The sequence below is a fragment of the Phymastichus coffea genome, unplaced genomic scaffold (assembly GCF_024137745.1).
Source record: "Phymastichus coffea isolate CEN01 unplaced genomic scaffold, Cenicafe_Pcof_1.1 PCOF00091, whole genome shotgun sequence".
Taxonomy (NCBI): Eukaryota; Metazoa; Arthropoda; class Insecta; order Hymenoptera; family Eulophidae; genus Phymastichus; species Phymastichus coffea.
In genome coordinates, this window is record NW_026706902.1 from 210210 (window position 1) to 229874 (window position 19665).

A 19665-nucleotide genomic window follows, 5' to 3' on the forward strand; every position below is an offset into this window, starting at 1 on the left:
AAATGCAACCGTACCCGTGGTCGAGCTTTCTTCGAGTTTTTGCTTGGTGCGCTTGACGGTGCCGGGATGCCAAGGGATTTCCTCCTTATCGTACGGGAAGAGTCCACTAGAACCGAGCGAGTCGCTGGGCCGCATGTCGTAAGAGCCCCAGGAACTGTTGCGCGAGGGCAAGGTAGCCCACGAACTATGCATCGAGTTATTGTCCATGACGACAGCGCTGTCATAGCTGCTCCACGAGCTTTGCCTGCTCGGTGACTCTCTGACCGTCTGCTGCTGTGGCTCGTGTTGCTCCTCGCGATCGAACACTCGATCCAGTTGCGCACTGAACGGGTCACCTTCCCTCTTTAGTTTGCGCGCTACCGTCGTCGAATCGTCTTCGACTTGCGCTTGCTGCTCAAAACCCACGCGACCGTTCGTGTAGATACACTTGACCTCTGCCGATGCGGTCCAGACTAGATAATTGCCATTGTTACCTGTAACAATAATTGTCAAATAGCCCCTAAATATCTTGACATCGTTCGATCGTACGCGCAGCCTGATGTAACCGTGTCACCAATGTTAATCATTTAATTCTGGTTGAATAAGCTTATTATGCGACCGCACCTCATCAGTTAATTTTCTTTATAATATATATAAAGGGTCTTCAGCCATGTATACGTGTGATTAAATAAAGAAACTTGTAAGCGAGGTAAATGAACGCTGAATCGTCTCACCTTCCTGTTGATTGTCGTTCAGCTCAGTCGTGGAGTCCGCGTGCCCATTTTCAACGATAGGACTAACTCCTTGTTGCTGCGACGACTTCCCACTACTGCCTTCACCGTCCGAACTACTCGGCGAGGATGGCTTACTGCTAGCTGCCTCAAATTGATTGGTGAGATTCAACACGAGTCCTTTGCGTTTCTGTCCTTGACTTCCACGCGTGTGCCTGCACGAGGTTTTGTTGTTACTGCTGTTGCTGTTGCTGTTGCTGCTGTTGATTTTGGAGGTGGTGTCCGGACCGGGCAAGTGGACAACTTGATTTTGCGAGACGCTGTACGACTGACCGTTGTCGCAGGGCATCAGCACGTTACGTGACTCTTGCTGCTCGAGTCCACTGGGCTTCGGGTTGGAGCCGCGCAGCAGCTCTTCGCGAGTCACCTCGGGATTTGCTGATTTGTCGATGCTCTCCAGGGACTGCGATAGTGGAGCTAAACAAAGTGCGTCCCCAATAAATCACTGCTGCTATCAAGGGATCAACGATTGAGCGAAGGCTCGGCTGAAAAGAGGCAAAGACCAACCTGTCGGAAGAACGTCCTCGGTAATCTGGACGTTGGGCGACCAGCTTTTGGGCCGCTGCCCAATCTTCTTGAGCTCGGCGCCCGACTGCTCGATCACACTGTCATCCGTATCGTCGACCCGATCGCCCGCCTTCTCCTCCTTCTTGGCGCACTCCTTGCCCGTCGGCGATTTCAGGTTGGTGTCGGACTTGGACCTCTGCAGCTTCTCCTTGTTCTTCATGGCGTCGAGTATGCCTTGATAGGTCTCCAGTTGCAGCAGGAAGCTGCTGTTGGGCTTGATGCAGTTGCGCTTGTTTTTCACGTGGCTGAGTGCCTGCGAGAAGTCCCAATTGTAGGCCTTCATCGCGTAAGCAATGACCACCGAAGCCGAGCGCGAAACGCCCATCTTGCAGTGCACGAGCACCTTCGAGCCCTCCTTCTTAGCTTTGGTTATGTACTTGAACGTATCGTCCCAGTGCTTCAGCAGGTCCGTTTTCTCGTCGTCGTATACCCGCACGTTCAGGTAGTTGAACATGCCCGGGAAGAAATTGTCGATCTCCCGTGTGACGTTCAGTATATGTCTCACACTGAAATAAAAGCAATGCTCGATTAACGCCGGCCTCGTATTATTTAATGAACCGCGTCGATCGTTGCTTGTTTTGCTATTTATTGGCAGTTCTGCACTGCGCACCTACCCGTTCTTTTGTAATTCCTCTAAATTACTGGCATTCCACTCGCTGCCGAGATAAACGTGGTCAAATATCTCGGTGGGCGCATCCATTTGGCCAAGAATGGTAAGCATCTCCTGGTCAATGAAGGGCTTGAATTCGCCAAGATCCATGTCCAGGTCTTCTTCAAGCCGCGTCCTTATGTATTTTGATGTGACCTCATCAAGATCCACCGACATCATTATCTCTTTCAGCGTCGAACGAATCACTTGCTCCGTCTCGGCTCTTTCTCTTGGTCTAAAAAATTAATTGTTTTTATTGATATGCATACTTTGTGCCCAACGCTATTTAGCCCTTCAACACTGCATTTTTTTAATTAAATCTACAAAACTTTTGGCTAGTCGTCGTGATTTTCATTAAATAAGCTATTAATAGTTTGATTTGTTGGATAATTTGTCATGAGAAACTAAATGAATTAATAATATTAATAGGAAGCAATGAATATATACCCGGAATGAATTTTTCTTTTCAGTTGGCTGTCTACCAATACACGTAAAAATAATATAAGGTTTATTAAATAGAATTTGATTATAAAAAGCAGAGCAACGAGAAAGAATGAAAAAACATTCGGCAATCGATTCCAAAAAAGGCATCTCTCTCAACGCGCCGCGTCAAAGTTAAATTTAATCCTTCTCGACGGCAAAACTCACGACGAGTATCTCTAAGAGTTTTGCAGTGCCGCTTGTCGAGCGAGGAAAAAGCAAAATTTTTGGCCGCAACTCGTGAAGGAGACGAGAGAGAGAGACAGAGAGAGAGAGAGAAATAGCGAGGGGGAGGGAGATGAACTTGCCGCGCAAAACCTGGAAATAATTGCAAGGACAGCTATAAAGATTCGCCGTAGCGTCAACAAACGTTTAGCTGGCGCCAAGCCAAGTTAAATCCAAGAGGTTTTCTCTCCCGAGTGGCTTGAAGCGTTTGGCAGAAGGTGAGAAATCTTTTACGGAGGCTGTGCACCTTTTCGAACCTGCTGCTCGCAATGATGCAGCGAGAAATCTTTTTATCCGATTACGATGAGAAGCAGGATTGATATAATTTTCGGACTTGAGAGGATTACCTACGGTTGAGCTGACTTTTATTACGGCTTTTTACTTAATCATGAAGCATGCTCGTAGAATGTTTTATAAAGGCATATATTTCGTTCGGAAACTCGAGATACCAACGGCTTTTTTATTTTACTGGAATGGAAAATCTCAATAAGGAAATGATTAGTTGATGAAGGTGCAATATTTTTGGTAGATCTCCAAACTATTCGTCTTTCTAGAAAACTCATCAAAAACTTGACAATGCTATGGAGAGTAGCTGGAGCGAGCTTTTTAAAAAATTGCGCGTCTACAGAATTGCGACCGAAAAGGCTTACGAAGTAGTAAAGGAATTTGATATGACGTTTGTAAACTATTGATACAAAATAAATAGGATTTGCATACGTACAACTGGAATTGTTGAATCAACTACACAGAAAGTATTTAACATACTCGCATTCGCCGATAAACTGTTGAAATGTTGAAATGTAAGTCAGGAAACTTACTTATTTCGCACGCTGTCAGGGGATGGCGGCCTTCGGGACTCGAGGTTGTCCATCGCGTGCCACTCGTTAAGGCACGAGCGATCGCTCTCGATCCTTTGCTCATAGTAGCTCACCCAATCGTGCGACAGTCCACCGAGGAAGTAGTTGTGCTCGCGCGCTTTGCTCGATACCTTGTGCAACGTCTGCAGCGCCGACCTGAAACAGAACAGACACCAGAAACGTTAGAACAAGCTTCATCGGTCTTCGGTCTTCGTGAGTTTGTGTGAGGCTCTAAGAGCTGTGATTATTATTTCCTACGCAGTATATAAATAGACATTAAATTTCATTTGATTAAAATATCTACTGCGTACGTTTTATAATTGTGAGGGGATGTGCTACCCACTAATATATCATACGTATTTACGTGTAGGTTCTACGTAGATACAACGTATACAGGGAGATCTATGTCCAATCACCCTCAATGAATCTAATTATTGAACGTCAATACATACAAATCTTTCTTAAAGTTGTCGAAATGATGATTGCCATCCTCTCGGTCCGTCAAAATATTGACTCTAGCATTCATCTTTCATTCGCAAATCAAAGCTATTCGCTCGTTTCTTTGGGCAAACATAAATTATTTATTCATGAGTATAGCCGTGTATACGACAAATGAGTGTATAAAGCATGCCTGTCATACAATACGCCGAAAATAAATACGGCAGCGCAGTATTTCAATAGCAACGACACCTCCGATATTCGCAGTCTGGGATCGAGCGAGTGTCGTAATTTACGAAAAGCCACAGTGTGCCCGTACGCATTCACGCGCGCAAGCCAAATATTAATTTTCGCTACTCCCCACCCTTGACTGCTCTTGCAGCTCCGTAAATCTCGTTTGCTCTCTCTCTCTCTCTCTCTCTTCACCGAAGGCAGGGAGAGACGAAACGTCGCGTCATCGTGAATTGGGTAGTTGCGCAACTGCTCGAGAGACACGGACGAAGTCAAAGCCACACGATCGCACTCGCTTTAATGAGGGTGCATTGAACGACCATTTTTCTTTTTATGTAAGCTTGAACATACACCGAGCGCCGCCGACGTTTTTTTTTCTTCTCTCGATTGAATAGCAAGAGTCGCGAGTTCCCCCCTCTTGCTGCGATGTCGATCACACACGCAGTGCGCCGTGGCGCTCGCAAAAAAATCCAAATCCAATAATCATTAGATTAACAACTTTGTGTGGCAATCCACAATTTCCAGAAGCAGCATCCCGTCAATCTGCAACTTTCGCGCTGCGTATCTTCCCTCTTTCCCACGTAATCCTTTGAGCTGCTGGATAATTAGCAGCGTTTGGGAAATGAGCCGCCAATCGATTACTCAATTTCGACGGGTTAGCCAATTTGTAAGACTTTGGTTGCAGCCGTCTCTTATTTATATGTATTGTATAGAACGGTTCGTTCAGGGGGAGAGGGATTTATTTGGATGGAAAGGAACGAACGTCGTGACTCTAGTTAAAGAACCATTAAAGACTTTCAATGGAATGCGGATTAATTCATTGTTTTTTTGTTGGAATGCAATTTCAGTGCGCAAGCCAGAGAACGCAGCAGTAAAATTGCTTTCGGTTCTTTCTCGTGCGGATGGCGTTATATGACCGCTGTTGGCAGCGTGTAACAATTCTTTTTTCTTTCGTTGTTTCTTTTTTTCGCAACTAGAAAATTTCAATTACTAACTTTCTAATATACGCGGTTTCAATAGAAGAGGCTACTGCAATTGTAGACTGAATTTTTATGATACTATTTGAAGGCAAATGTTTTTTATATGAGCGTTTTTTAATAAAAATTGTTGGAATTGAATCACAAAAGTTTCATGAGACCTATGCATTGCTCGGTAAGTTATTCAAAGTTATTGAAAGGTGAAGCTAAGCTGCCCCTTAATAATCACTTTTCATCCTCAAAGTTGAGTGATTCGGCGCTTGTATTTCCTCAATATAACCAATACAACTAACAGCCACTTCCTTCTTTTCTCGCGTAAACTTCACACTCCAAATATATATTCTCGTTTGTTACGATTACTTTGAAATTTACGAGGCGGAAAGCTTTGCGCAATAGATCATATCGATAGATCGAGAATTTATGAAACGGATAATCATCGCGAAACTGAATAGGGCGAAAAGTGATCGTTGTAACAGTGATAGACCGCAGCGGTAGGCAAGATACGAATGTAGTATTTCGCATGTAAGGAGCCTTATGGGAACACACGCGCACATGCTCAGCATTGCCGAGGACAAATTGATATGCAAGTCAGATTATCGTTCATGCAATCAAGCTTGAATCGGCGTCTAATTAGGGTAATCCCGGTGAGATATCAGTTCATCGCTGTGATGAAAGAGAGGATTTCCTTATGTGCGGTGAGCCCCCCCCCCCTCCTATAATCAGAATCCGGTTCGATAGCCAAACGCTCGTAACCTTGCGACAAACAAACAAAAAGCCACGGCTTTACCCTTTCGTCACTTACATCCGTGCAGTTTGTGTTTTCGTTGTGCAAAAAATATTCTTTTTTCAGCTGATTCAATGACAATCCGGTGCTGGGAGAAGCGAAATGATGCAATATAACAAAGCAATCGAGAAGTTAATCAGCCAATCATGGCGCCGTGTTCAAAGATGATTGCTCGTTATTTCAGTTGCAATGGGACATGCCTGGGAAAATGGAAAGTTACGCGTATCGATTTAATTATTGTTCATAGCAGAGAAGTCTCTCGAATCCGATATTTTTTGAAGCCACACATAATGAGCTGATCGGAGAAAGTTTTGCGAGTAAGTGCGCCACGTAAGAATATTTTGTATTTTTTAATAGCGAGATGGTGCATAGCTTGCAAACATATATTTAAGTGAACGGTGGTAAAAATCACCCGAGGTAGTTGAAGATTACAAAACAACGCGCTCACGAACTCTTTTCACCAACGTTGTTGTCTCGTGAAATAAATCCAGTCCCTTTCGAAGGCAGCGAGAATAATTCACGGCGAGTCGCATTAAAGACCGTCCCGCGTATTTTCGAACGACTTAATTCGCGTCGTTAAAATAAAGAAAATACACCTTTGACCGTGGCTCAAATCTACACACGAACACAAACTTATCGTCTGCGTGAATCTTTGGCGGTCTTTTATATCGGCTCGTAAAATAGATTTCGCGCCCACGCGCGCACACATTGATATTTTTTCCTACGCGAGGTATAAATAGCAAGCAAGAGAATATGCGATAGTCTAGTGAAGAGAGAGAGAGAGAGAGAGAGAGAGAGAGAGAGAGAGAGAGAGAGAGAGAGAGAAGATGAACTATGGAATGTAGGCGTTGAAAAATGGGGAGTAATAAGGTATGGCCGAAACGAATGTTAAGGGTGAGAGAGAACGAAATGCACCTTGGTATGCCACGTACGTACGTTGGGACTGTATTCACGAGTTGGCTTTTTGAGATTCACCGATACAAGTGCACGCTTTTATGACTTATACGCACCGTCTGCGTGGGATTCGTATGCTGCTCGCGAGAAAACACTGAATATTAAATTTCATGTTGTTTCCGAGAAACAGGTGAGTCTGCGACGTCTGAGAGCATTCGAAGCGAAAGCTTCTTTCGCCATATTTATTATTGCATTCATCTTGTTGGAAAAAATCAGGAATCGCTCGCCATCGATTCGACTGTTGGCTCATAAATCTACAAAAGTCTGAATAAATCATCTCTCGATCTTGGACTAGAACGAAAGAAAAAGAATATTTTCGGCCGACTAGTGTGTTGGTCCGGTTCGGCGTGATGCATATTTTTGTTATGCCGGCGTTGTGATCGAACCGCGAGTGAGAAACAAAGGGGAAATCGGTATCGCGGGGTGATCGTACCGGGACGAATGTTTCGGTTGATAAATCAAGGAGAGGAGGGAGGGAATAGTGGGCGTCCTTGGTCCCAACGCGAGAATAACGAGGAATGTGAAAAAGCGAGCGCGATTCCGAAGAGCCGCGTGCTACCGACGTGTTTCCCCTTTGTATTGGATGGCGACCACGTGAGAAAGTTGGCCGCTTGAATTTAATGAAAATACTTTTTTGCGCGATATTCGCCCAAATTTGCATGCTATCGAGATTGTCTACCGCTCTTTTTCTCCATTTAGCCGGCAATAAAAAGCAGATATTCGACAGTGATCGAAGGTAATGCTTTTGCTCGATTCAATTTTCCCTTATACTTGCGCGAGTGCGCTCGAGCGCATAAGCGCTTTCTCTCGCAAATCTAGCGAGAAAGCCTTTCTTTTCGTTGTAGCAACAGCAAGGATGTATCGGTGAACCATATCGATCGATGCCGTGGTGTGTACGTGCGTGCGCGCGCGCGCGTGTGTGAGGCTGCTATGCAAACGATGCACGATAAAGCCGTTGTATTTCTCCTCGCGCTATTGCACATGCCAGTCAGATATGCTGATCGGAGTAGTGTACGCGAGTCTGCTTTTTTTCATCTAAAAGTCATAACTTCTTTTTGGCGAATAACGATGTCATCGAGGAAGATGTTAATTAAGATGACGGCGTGAACAGAGAACAAACATCGTAACGGAGAAAACGCGTGGGTGAGACTTTGCTAATTGAATCTGAGAAAAACTTTCTCTCGATGTTCATCGGCTGTCAATCAAATGTAGGCGACCGACAACTCCATATCCTCACCGTTAGCTTCATTCCAACGAATGTTACACGTACAGCCGCGAGCGGTATGTGCTCTCGAAATCTAGTACAGCAGGTGTCACTTAGAAAACACGCCGAGAATTCGATTATGCGCAAGCGCAATGTATATATAGACACTGTGCGCGTAACGAGAGGCGAATTATCGCTCAACCGATAAACGGTGCGTGCCCGCGTCGAAGAGGTGTAGAATGGAACAAAGAGTAACATTAATTGGCTTATATCGAAAAACCCGTGCGTTTTTCGATACACGCGAAAAAACGAATTGATTTTCAGCTGTCGAAAAAAGGTTCTTGGTTGCGACGAAAAATAGACATCAGCTCAGTTTCTTTGGCGTAGCAGCGAAAAAACAAAATATATATGTAGATACTTCCGATGATAACTGGCAGATTGATATTTCTCGCACTAGTCTATTATTGGATTGCGCGTACGTCTTTATTTTGCGCGAGTTTAGCTAGTGTGAATTCATGAAAAATCAATCTGATGAATACGAGTGCATTGATCGAACGTTAGTGAAATGAGAAAATGTAGAAGCCTAGTGCCGTTAGTAGCTTTTCATGCAAGTTCACAGTCTCCCCGATACATCTATTTTCGTCGAGGTCTCTATGATTCCGAACGCTTCTGCGTATGCTGACCTTGGTTAAGAGAAAGCAGAGAATATCATAATAATTCCAGTAGTACAAAAAACTTATAAGACAAAGCTCCGAGATAATCTACGTCGATGCTCTAATCTACGAGATCATCTATCACGTTTAATTATCCAAGGAGGTTTTATTTTAGAATATCAATGTTAATTGTCGTCGGTCACGGACTTTTTGATAAAATTGTTATTGAAATGTTAAATAGTTCAATCTACATCCACGCCTACGATATTGTTACGTTAGTGAGATGCATTTAGCAAATAGAAACAATAAGTTTTCAATTTATATTCGAGGATGAAATAAAATACCTTGGTATTCGCGACATGCCAGGAAAAATGTCAACGTAGGATTTTCTCCTGGCAATGTTAGCTAACCAAAGGAGGATTGGTAGGATCAGAGCGGCCAGCGCGTAAAGTACCCCCAGCGAAATCATCGCGTACGAAAGTTCTTTTCTGACGATGCCACAAAAAAATCTGTTGATCCTGCTTTCCAATGGCATAAGAAATAAAAGAATGAATCAGCGTTCCGTTTTCTCTCGATTTCTTGACGTAAATCCGCGAGCATCGTTGCCACACAGCATCACTTGATCTTTCTCGCAGTAACACGTAAAATTCACGAATTGCACAAACTACAGGCAAAATCGTACGGCAATAATTATACTTAAACACTCGTGCATCGCAAAAACGTAACGATCGCACTGATTCAATTCGGACGACTGACGGCAGTCCGAGTGCGGAACAGCAGAACGCGTGGGTACATCACACGCGGACGCAGCGAGAAAAGAGAGAAAGAGAGAGAGAGAGAGAGAGAGAGAGAGAGAGAGAGAGAGAGAGAGAGAGAGAGAGAGAGAGAGAGATCCACAAGTGGAAGGGGCACGCGAATGACGAGGGGTTGCCATATTTAGTACTGGCGGCTCGTTGTCTGTCCGCGCGCACGTAGACCTAATGAATTGACAATACTTTATGAATGATCTTGCTAGAAGTCGTTCGATCGCATCTGACTCGCGTGCAAGATTGACCTCGTCTCGATGGTTTTTGCATAATTCTATGGAACATTTTCAGAAGCTGCGTCGTAAAAGACGAATCAGGCTATTTTATGGGGGAAGTCTCGTTTGATTTGAATGGACACGAGAAAGAAAGAGATGAATACATCGTGACATGTCAACACGCTTAATGCAATCCTGCCGAATCAACATGTACGATATTTCGAATAAAAGATCTGACACATTGGTGAGGCGCGAATTAATAATTCGAGGCCACGCGAACTGGAAGTGAACTAGAAGATAGAACGAAATTATTAAAAAGGAATACTCGACGCGTCATCCTCGAGGATGGTAACGGAACTGATCTGCTGTTTTTATTTTACCGTTTTTTTTGTTCTCTCGCCGCATGCGTTATTTCTCTTTCACGCATCAAGCCAGAGTAATTTCCTCGATTATCGATCGAACTTTTTCTCTCTAGCCGGAGTCTATTGTACGGACGTTAACTTTCACTTGAAAATCATCTCTTCGAGTGAATTGATCGACCGCCGATTGGCCTATTACGTGGTCGTCGTATGCTTGTTATCCACGCTTTCCGATGCCAATTTTTCTTGTGGATATGTTGCTTGAAACAATTAAGAAAAAGCCACAATATCGATTGTCCCTTCTGCAAGGAAGTTTGCAGTCAGTCTGCAGATTTTAATCAACAAAACGTAATCTATTGTCGAGATCGAATGAGACAGTCGCAAATGAAAGTGTTCCAACAATACAACTGTTATTGTGCCGTTTATAGACGTAGATGGTTTATCGAATCGATGATCTGGTAATTAAATGGCACAATTGCGGTAGCCGTCTGATTTTATCGACTGCTGTAAAGTGCTTAATAAATTGCGAATAACTTTGCTTTAGCGAGCAAACACGGTCTTTGTCTGACTTAACTCTCTCGGCCAATCGTTTTCATAAAACCGCGCCGACACTAAAGTGCCCTCCTTGAAGAACAGCATTTCCATTCAAAATTCTTTGGAAACTACTTCGCCCTCCTTTTTCCCGAACGAGCATCGTGCCAGCGCGTGCAACGATAAAAATCGTGCCGATCTTTACGCGGAATAAATCACATAAAAATACCGACATAATCGTTGAAAAGGAAAAAAAGATGAAAAAATAGTGAGCGTCTAAAACAAAGGCGCTTTTCACTGCCAGAGAGACATCCTAGTCGAGGCTTGCTTTCTCTCTTTTCAAGTCGAGCAGCCGACTTTCCAAATAACCAATTTTTTCGCGACGGACACTCCCCTGTAAGCGAATAATTCGGCACGGGAGAAAAACGCCTTTCCGTGCAAGATCGCGCGAAAGCAAGGTGTTAATTAACGTGACAAGGTAACACGCTTCGTCCGCGCGTGGCTTGTGAAGTAGAAGTAATTAAAATCGCGAATCCAGTAACTACGCCATAGCATCAGAGAGGTTCATTAAAATCGAAACATTTTGTCTAGTAGGTTGATTATTGTGTAGATCAAGATTTGGCGTGAACCAAGACTTTTTTTCTGTTTTCGTTCCTCTTACGTCAGTCTCCCATGTTAAATATTAGTTTTCCGCCTCACGTTTGAAAGTCGACACTTATTTTTATAACCACGTTTTTCATCACTTGTAATGACGTCATTGTAACGTACTTGAACACGATTTTACAGAGAAATGAATGGTCGATCGATGTTTAAAAATAATTGAACGTGTTCATCTTGAAAGAATATTCTTGCAAAGAATCTCATGGAAAGACTTTGATAGATAGCGTTGATCTTGGCCAAAGAAAGAGAGCTGAAGAGCTAGGACACCGTTGTCCCTGATTAAAATTCCAAAAACTTGGAAATTTTATTTGTCTGCGCGCAATTTTATTCGTCTCTCTTTCTGTTGGTCGTTCAATTAGAGCGCAGCGTGGTCGCTCGCATATATGGTCAAGTTCTCTTTCCATACAAGCGTGCACGATCCTCCGTCCTTTTTATTCTTGGGATGCTACACATATCCCGTCTGGCGTCGGCGGTAGCCTCAAGGCCGTGCCAAACGAGCGCCAAAGGTCTCGGGGATGCAAGCGACTCGCCGCCGCCGTGCCGGCAAATTGCTGTGCTGTGGGGCGGCGAGCTTCTAAATAATTCATGCGGCAGGTGCCGTCGCGCTGCACTGCCTCGTCGAGCATTGTTTTCATCATACGGTATCGCCCGGAATAGCGCTGATTTTTAGGCCCAACCAAGTAAATATTTTCGCGATAATCACTGCAATTAACCGACTATTTATTGAGACAAGAGATAAACCAGACCAAAGATAGAACAACGGCATTCCGTTCAGCCGCTTGAAAATTGTCTTGAAAGTGGTTGGTTGTTTTCCTCGTTGGGAAAAGCGGTAATTAAAGATTGGAACAACAATTTGCACTAAAACCCTATTTAAGTGGAAGGAAAAACGCCTCTGAAAGTAATTTTTCAACCTATCCAATTAAAATATTATTATAAATTACTCTGGAAACACGAAACTTCCAGTCAATTTCTGGCAGTTGAAACCTTAAGACCTCCTATCCGACTGATTATTTTCATGCTGTACCCATTAATTAATGATCCATTACGAAGCTCTCTTTTACGCTCTTGACAACGCTAAAATAAAAGATGTGGCTATCTCTCGAAATTGCATCTTCCTATAAATAGCAGTAGCCTTCCACACCTGACAGAGTTGGAGCAAGAGCAAAACGAAACGGTAATATACACCCGTAATAATAGTACCTCTTGCTTCGCTCTCGGGAAGAAGAAAGAAAAAGAAAGAGAACGCGTCGTTCTGTCCGCGGTACAATAATTACCGCGACTACGACGAGTTCTCCCCGACATGCCATCATTAACGCTGGCCAGAGGCATCCAAGGACAAGGCGCGAGGTGCCGGATGCGCCACGCGCGAAACTCCTAATCGAGAGAAGCCTTCCTATAGATTTCACGTACGCATTAAAGCGATGCTGTTTGCCGATGATTGCATAGGTAGAGAAGCATAGACGACACGCTTATAATGACATCGTCTTGTTCTCTCTCTCTCTCTCTCTTCGTCGGCTTGTAATTTGCGCTCTTGCATGGTTAATCGAAAAGCGCCCAGATGCGCGCCAAGAGATACGGCTACGCTCTGATGAAATTTTAAGGCATTGTGGCGAACGCCTGGGAAAGCGCTGTTACGCAAACTGAACGACGCTACGGGATTATTGCGCGAGAGCATGATTGTCGCGAGTTCAAGGGTTTCAAACGCTACACTTACTGCCTTGAGTCTGCCAATAATAAAGTGATCAGTTAATTGTTTTACAATAAAGCTACAAACTTATGTAGACCATACAAAGTCAGACACTGGCTGTATGCGCGTGCGTATGTATAGTTTAATTGTAGAAAATATCTCGTACTGATTGCTCCTTCGGAGCAAGTGCACGAGAACGCCGGTAACTCGCAGGTATACCGCCGTGCGCACGGTACCAAAGTTTCGTTATTCACTCACATCTACGACAATTTATCGTGCAGCCTCGTCGTATTATACGGGTTTGAGTTCTTTGCTCTCTGTTTGTCGACGACGAGACCTAGCGTTCGACTAACTATACGTACGTGAGTGCAAGCCTACACTGTAGAGTAAACCAGCCAACGCTCACTTGTGTGTTATCTGTCCAACGTGCCGAGAAGTTATTGACCATTAAACAAAATTTACTATCACACTCGCTCGCGCACGAGCAAGTTTGCTGCTTGGGGTTGTCTTTGCTCCTGCTGTTGCTCCCGTCACAGTAGGAACTTATATTTCGTGTCGCCTTTAGCACGTGCACGAAAGCTTAGCAGTTCTGATGACCTCGATATATCGACGGTAAGATAAATGTCGATACAAGCTTAAGCTGCTATTAGAGAATTGTCACTAACGATCTTAATAGGAGATTTAAAAAAAACTAATCAAGGTCATCGTCTTTTTGATAAAGAAACTCTAACAGAAAGAAGATCGGCGTTTACGTCATTCCTATGAGTGTAAATTTATTTTTATTTAACTCACCAATGTACGTACATTTTTAAAAGTAAATTATTTGTAAGTTCTATAAATTTCTATTATTTCACTTTTAATAAAACTAAAATAACTACTCCTTCTCAGATGGGCTTGTAGTGGTCGCTTCATGTGGCGTGGTTTTTCCTATTTTAGTAGAATCTAAAATTGTTTCACTCATTTTTGGAAATTTAAATTCTTTACGCAACGAGAATTCACCAAAGCTGTCGTGGTGACTTTTTGCATCATGCGCATGATGATGATGATGACCTTCGTGACTTTTATGATGATGGTCTTCGTGATGTTTGTGATGGTGATGATGACCGTGATGATGATGATGGTCTTCGTGATGTTTATGCTTTTCATCGTGTTTATGTTCTTCTTTATGTTCGTGATGTTCCTTATGTTTGTGGTGTTCGTGATGCTTATGGTGTTCGTGATGCTTATGGTGATGGTCATGCTTGTGTTCGTGTTTGTGTTCTTGCTTATGTTCCTCCTTGTGTTTGTGTTCTTCATGGTGTTTATGATGTTGATGATGGTGATGGTGATGATGATGATCTTCGTGATGCTTGTGGTGATGATCTTGTTTGTGTTCGTGTTTGTGTTCGTGGCCGTGTTTGTGATGGTGACCATGGTGATGTCCGTGTTTGTGATGGTGATGATGACCGTGCTTATGATCGTGCTTGTGGCCATGCTTATGCTCGTGGTGATGCCCGTGTTTATGTTCTTGATGATGCCCATGTTTGTGCTCGTGGTGGTGGCCATGTTTGTGTTCATGGCCGTGTTTATGGTGATGATCTTGGTGATGTTCATGCTTGTGACCGTGCTTGTGTTCATGGTGATGTCCATGCTTATGATGATGATGTTGATCGTGTTTGTGCTCGTGTTTATGCTCATTCTTATGTTCATGCCCATGATGATGATGGTGTGATTCAGTTTCTTTATGAGTATGATGATGATGATGTTCATTGTGATGATGATGATCGTGATGATGATGATGTTCATTGTGATGGTGATGCTTGTGGTGATGATGATGATCTCCTTTATGTTTATGCTCATGTCCATGTTTATTTTTGTGTTCGTGATGATGCCCGTGCTTGTGCCCGTGATGTTGATGGTGTTTGTGTTCGTGATGGTGTTTATTCTCATGTTTGTGTTCGTGCTTATGCTCGTGTTCGTGGTGATGGTGATGTTTTTCCTTATGTTCGTGTTTATGATGGCGATGGTGGTGGTGACCATGCTTATGGTGATGGCCGTGTTTATGTTCGTGTTTATGTTCGTGTTTATGTTTTTCATGGTGCCCGTGTTTATGTTTATGACCATGATGATGGTGATGTTTGTGACCATGATGGTGTTTATGATCTTCGTGGTGGCTGTGTCCTGAGTGATGAGAATGACCATGATGGTAATGGTGTCCATAATTACGCAAGTACATGGCACCTTGCGATAAGGAATCTACTCCACTGAATGGTTGAGATGCAGAACTCGTAATAGAATGCGGAGAGAGTTCAACTTTCGTAAAGCTACCATCATCCAAACGCTTTGGAGTCGTTGGAGATAAATTGCGTGAGCCTGAATAGAAATTGGTACCATACTTCACTTGATTATTAACTTGATGATTTTGTTCAAGAGGCGGTGGTTTCAAGTATAAATTTTGTCGTGGATTAAACTGATTTAATAAACCCTTTTGCTCAAAACCTTGTGAGTTTCTTGATTCAATACACCGCGCGGCAATTAAAAGCCACAAAAATCCAGATATGAGGCACTTTATCTGTCACAAAAAAAGAAAAATATTTAGTATAGTTCTTTAAATATATTTACATGATATTCTAAGTTATTAATTACATAATTGCATTTGACTAATTAAGCTATCAGAAACTTACTAAACTCAAGCTTGAATACTAAATATTCAAAATGAACTTGAATAAAAAAAGCTGACTAGGATATTTGTACAGTTTACATAAAAAATAACGGCCTATAAAAATGTCATTTCGACTCATGTAGAATATGACTATATCTTGTTAAATCATAATAAAACTATATTAAAAAAAAACAGTTACTATACTTCGATAATCCACAAAGATATAAATTATTTTAAATAACTTTCTTTGACCTTAACATAACTGTTTCAAATGTATTTTGAATTAATTAATAATAAAAATCTTTTGCTAAACTATCATAAATGTCATTTATAAATTTCACCTAATTTGTATGATATAGGAATTTTAATTGATAGCTCAAAATAAAATTATTTATATAAATTTTAACGATAAATATATTATAACAAATACTTTGATCATTTATGACTTCAAAGCGTTACTACAAAATTATGTTATCATATTGTTAAGTAAAGTATTTGGTTGCGATGATTTACTAATATGGTTGAATCGATAGGCGAATGCGCGAGTGCATATTTTATATATAAATGACAACTTCAATAATGTTAACCTAACCATTGAAAATGTAAATAACACATGAGTTATTATTTTGTTTTAAATAAATGGTATGTATAGTGATTAATTTGAATTAATTGATTTTAGCAGCATCCATTTTTAATGATTTCCTACGTACTTCAATCTATAAAAAAATCCAATCTTCTAATTTATTAGATTGACTTCACTATAAATTGATATTTCTTATATTGGACCCAATACCTTTATTATTCAATAAATCGATATATTATAAAAATTATAAGCTAACAAAAAGTATGTATTTATAATTAACAGATTATAAATGTATCTTTTTCTCTATTTTTTCTTATTTCTGTTTACATAATATTATTGTTTCCAAATTAATAGTGCGTGAAAATGTCCTGAAAGCTGTTTATCGATGATTTGAATGAATATGTTTAAATAATACGAAACTCCCCTATGAATTTTTAACAACTTTATTGATAATATAATTCAATAACTCTATTTTATTCAATTCTCAAATTACAAATATTGTAAATCAATATTCTAATTAATTTAATGTGAACAATCAAACATGATGTCTAAGGTTTTTTCGGTGGAGTAACTGCTGCACGTTCTTGTTTTACTTGATGCCCGTCATTCATCATCGAAGCTTTATCTTCAGGGAATGCATATTGTCTGAGATTTTGCGTAGCGTCATAATCATATTGTGGGTTACTGTGATCACCAAAATCTACAATATGGTGGTCACTGAGACTTTTATGGAAATGATGATGACCATGATGTTTGAAGTGTTCATGATCCTCGTGATGCTTATGGTGATGATGATGACCATGGTGGTCATGATGATGATGACCTTCGTGATGTTTATGGTGTTCGTGGTGTTTGTGATGTCCCTTATGATCGTGATGATGTTTGTGTTCCTCCTTATGTTCCTCGTGGTGATGATGATCTTCGTGATGGTGGTGTTTATGTTCCTCGTGGTGTTTATGATGATGGTCTTCGTGGTGACCGTGGTGATGTCCGTGTTTATGCTCATGATGATGTCCATGGTGGTTATGGTGTCCATGGTGATGATGATGTTCGTGTTTGTGTTCATTATCATGTTTGTGATGGTGGTGTTGATGATGACCATGTCCGTGTTTATGATGATGCTTGTGATGATGATCTTGATGATGATGATGATGATGATCTTGATGATGTTCGTGTTTATGTTCATGTTTATGCCCGTGCTTATTTTCATGATGATGTCCGTGTTTATGCTCGTGATGGTGACCATGTTTGTGCTCGTGACCATGTTTGTGGTGATGACCATGGTGATGGCCATGATGATGACCATGCTTATGCTCATGCCCATGTTTGTGGTGATGTTCTTCTTTCTCTTTGTGCTCATGATGGTGGTGGTGATCGTTTTTATGATGATGAGCATGATGATGATGATGTTTATTGTAGTGATCATGTTTGTGATGATGATGATGTTTACCATGATGCTTATGTTCTTCATGATGCTCATGCTTGGAAGTATGATGATGATGATGACCGTGATGGTGTTTTTCATGGTGATCATGTTTATGGTGATGTTTGTGTTCATGTTTATGGTGATGTCCATGTTTGTGATGCTCACCATGTTTATGGCCGTGTTTATGATGATGGTGGTGACCGTTTTTGTGGTGATGACCATGTTCATGTTTCTCTTCATGTTTATGTTTCTCATCGTGATGATGACCATGTTTATGATGATGATGAGCGTGATGGTGATTCTTGTGCTCTTCATGATGTTTATGCTCATGATGCTCATGGTGCTTATGATGATGATCGTGCTCAGCGTGGTGTTTATGATGAGCGTGATGGCCGTGTTTGTGATGATGGTGATGTTTATGATCGTGATGTTCTTTATGGCCATGATGATGATGGCTGTGATGGCCATGTGATCGGTAATCATAGCCGGTCGATGCATGTAAATTATCTATCCCTGAACTTGCTAAAACTGTAATATCGTTACGTTTTTTTGTATCTGAATTTTTTCTTTCTGTGTTATCCGATCGAAATAATGCAAATGACTTAAAACCGGCCCCATTTCCAAGTACGTGACGTTTTTGGATGAGATGCTGGTATTGATTAATGCTATGAAGTTTTATATTTTCTCTGGTTTTAATTTCACGTTGAGTAGAAAAGCTTGCCTTGTTAATAAGTCGTTGTGCTTCGATCGATTCTGTATATTGTAATAAAATGAACAGCCACAAATACCAACATAGAAGGCACTTCATCTGTCGAGAAAAAGGATTAAAAAACCTTGTTAGTAAATATTTTACCGTGGGTAAGGTATATTATTATTAGTGTGGGTATGATCAATTCTGGCTAAAGAAACTTACTAAATGGTAGCTTGTATCTTTTTTGAAAGTAATAAGACAAAGTAACGATAATGATAATTTACGATTCTTGTGAAAATGAATAAAATTAGAACTTTGATATATTTTATTTCCTTTCAATGATAGATAATTATTAATAATTTAATTGTGCAAAAGAAAATTGAATAAATAAATCTTATAACTATCACCTTCTTTTATGTAGTCAGGTTTTGAACAATTACTAATAAATCTGTGTGTTGGCCTATTTCAATGAAAAATAGAATTTATTGTCTTATAAAAAATTAAAGAATAACTTCAATTGCTTGATATAATTTAGTTTTGATAGCTCTTTAATATTCATTTTGAGAAATATATAATATAAATTCATCTTGATACTATTAACATATCGCAAGTAAAATTGAATAAAAGTATAATAATTATTTAAATTTAAATTTGAATCGGTCATACGAACTGTAACACGTATCTTTAACGTGACACTAGTGACTTGGTCACATCATTGAATGATCATTCAATTAATAAATACATTTAAAGGATTAAAAAATTGAGAATTGAGTTGTTATCAGGAAAAATAGGATATTAGGAACATCCAACCTGGTATTCTATCATCTTTGAATTAAAAAAAATTGCTATTATTTAGAAGTACTATTTTCAAGGATATTATTTCGAAATGTTTTTCAAAATATTGAACTCCGTAGCCTTTTGTTATAAAAATATAATTAAAAAGTAAATTTTTAAAGCATATTTAAAAAATAAGTAGATGTTGATAAAGATTATGTTAAAAGTTATGCATTGGTATATTTATACGTTAATTAAATAGAAACAAAAACGACAATAGTATTTTAAGAAATTTTTTTTGATAAACCACGCTACTATTGTTTCAATATCTGTTGAGCGTCCATCCACTGTCACGATCCCAATTTGCAAGAACAATCTTGAACAATAACCACAGAAATCAATTTCATCATTAATGCCTCCTGATCGTTAAAGTTGTAATTTTTCAGGATATCACATACGCTTAACTGTTTTTCTTGGAATCGGAAATCGAAGTAATTGATTAA

At 40.7% G+C, this 19665-nt stretch overlaps 2 protein-coding genes across 3 annotated transcripts in view; one reads left to right on the plus strand and one right to left on the minus strand.

Moving 5' to 3' along the window:
• The window catches only part of LOC131669272 (protein phosphatase Slingshot-like), a 105597-nt gene that overhangs the window by 4402 nt on the left and 81530 nt on the right, over nt 1-19665 (minus strand). For both annotated transcript variants that reach the window (XM_058944038.1, XM_058944039.1), the window contains 5 exons: nt 3510-3704; nt 1952-2221; nt 1278-1843; nt 714-1187; nt 15-473 (listed from right to left, as the gene is read on the minus strand). In XM_058944038.1, coding sequence (XP_058800021.1) covers nt 15-473; nt 714-1187; nt 1278-1843; nt 1952-2221; nt 3510-3704 — 1964 coding nt within the window. The remainder of the gene's footprint in view (nt 1-14; nt 474-713; nt 1188-1277; nt 1844-1951; nt 2222-3509; nt 3705-19665) is intronic.
• LOC131669273 (ATP synthase subunit a) lies at nt 17001-18257 on the plus strand. The gene has a single exon (XM_058944040.1). It carries the CDS (start codon nt 17006-17008, stop codon nt 18167-18169), a length of 1164 nt encoding a protein of 387 aa, XP_058800023.1. The 5' UTR covers nt 17001-17005; the 3' UTR covers nt 18170-18257.

Excerpts from the sequence above, each read along its gene's own strand:
- LOC131669273 (XM_058944040.1), top strand. The coding sequence starts at position 17,006 with ATGATGATGACCATGATGTTTGAAGTGTTCATGATCCTCGTGATGCTT.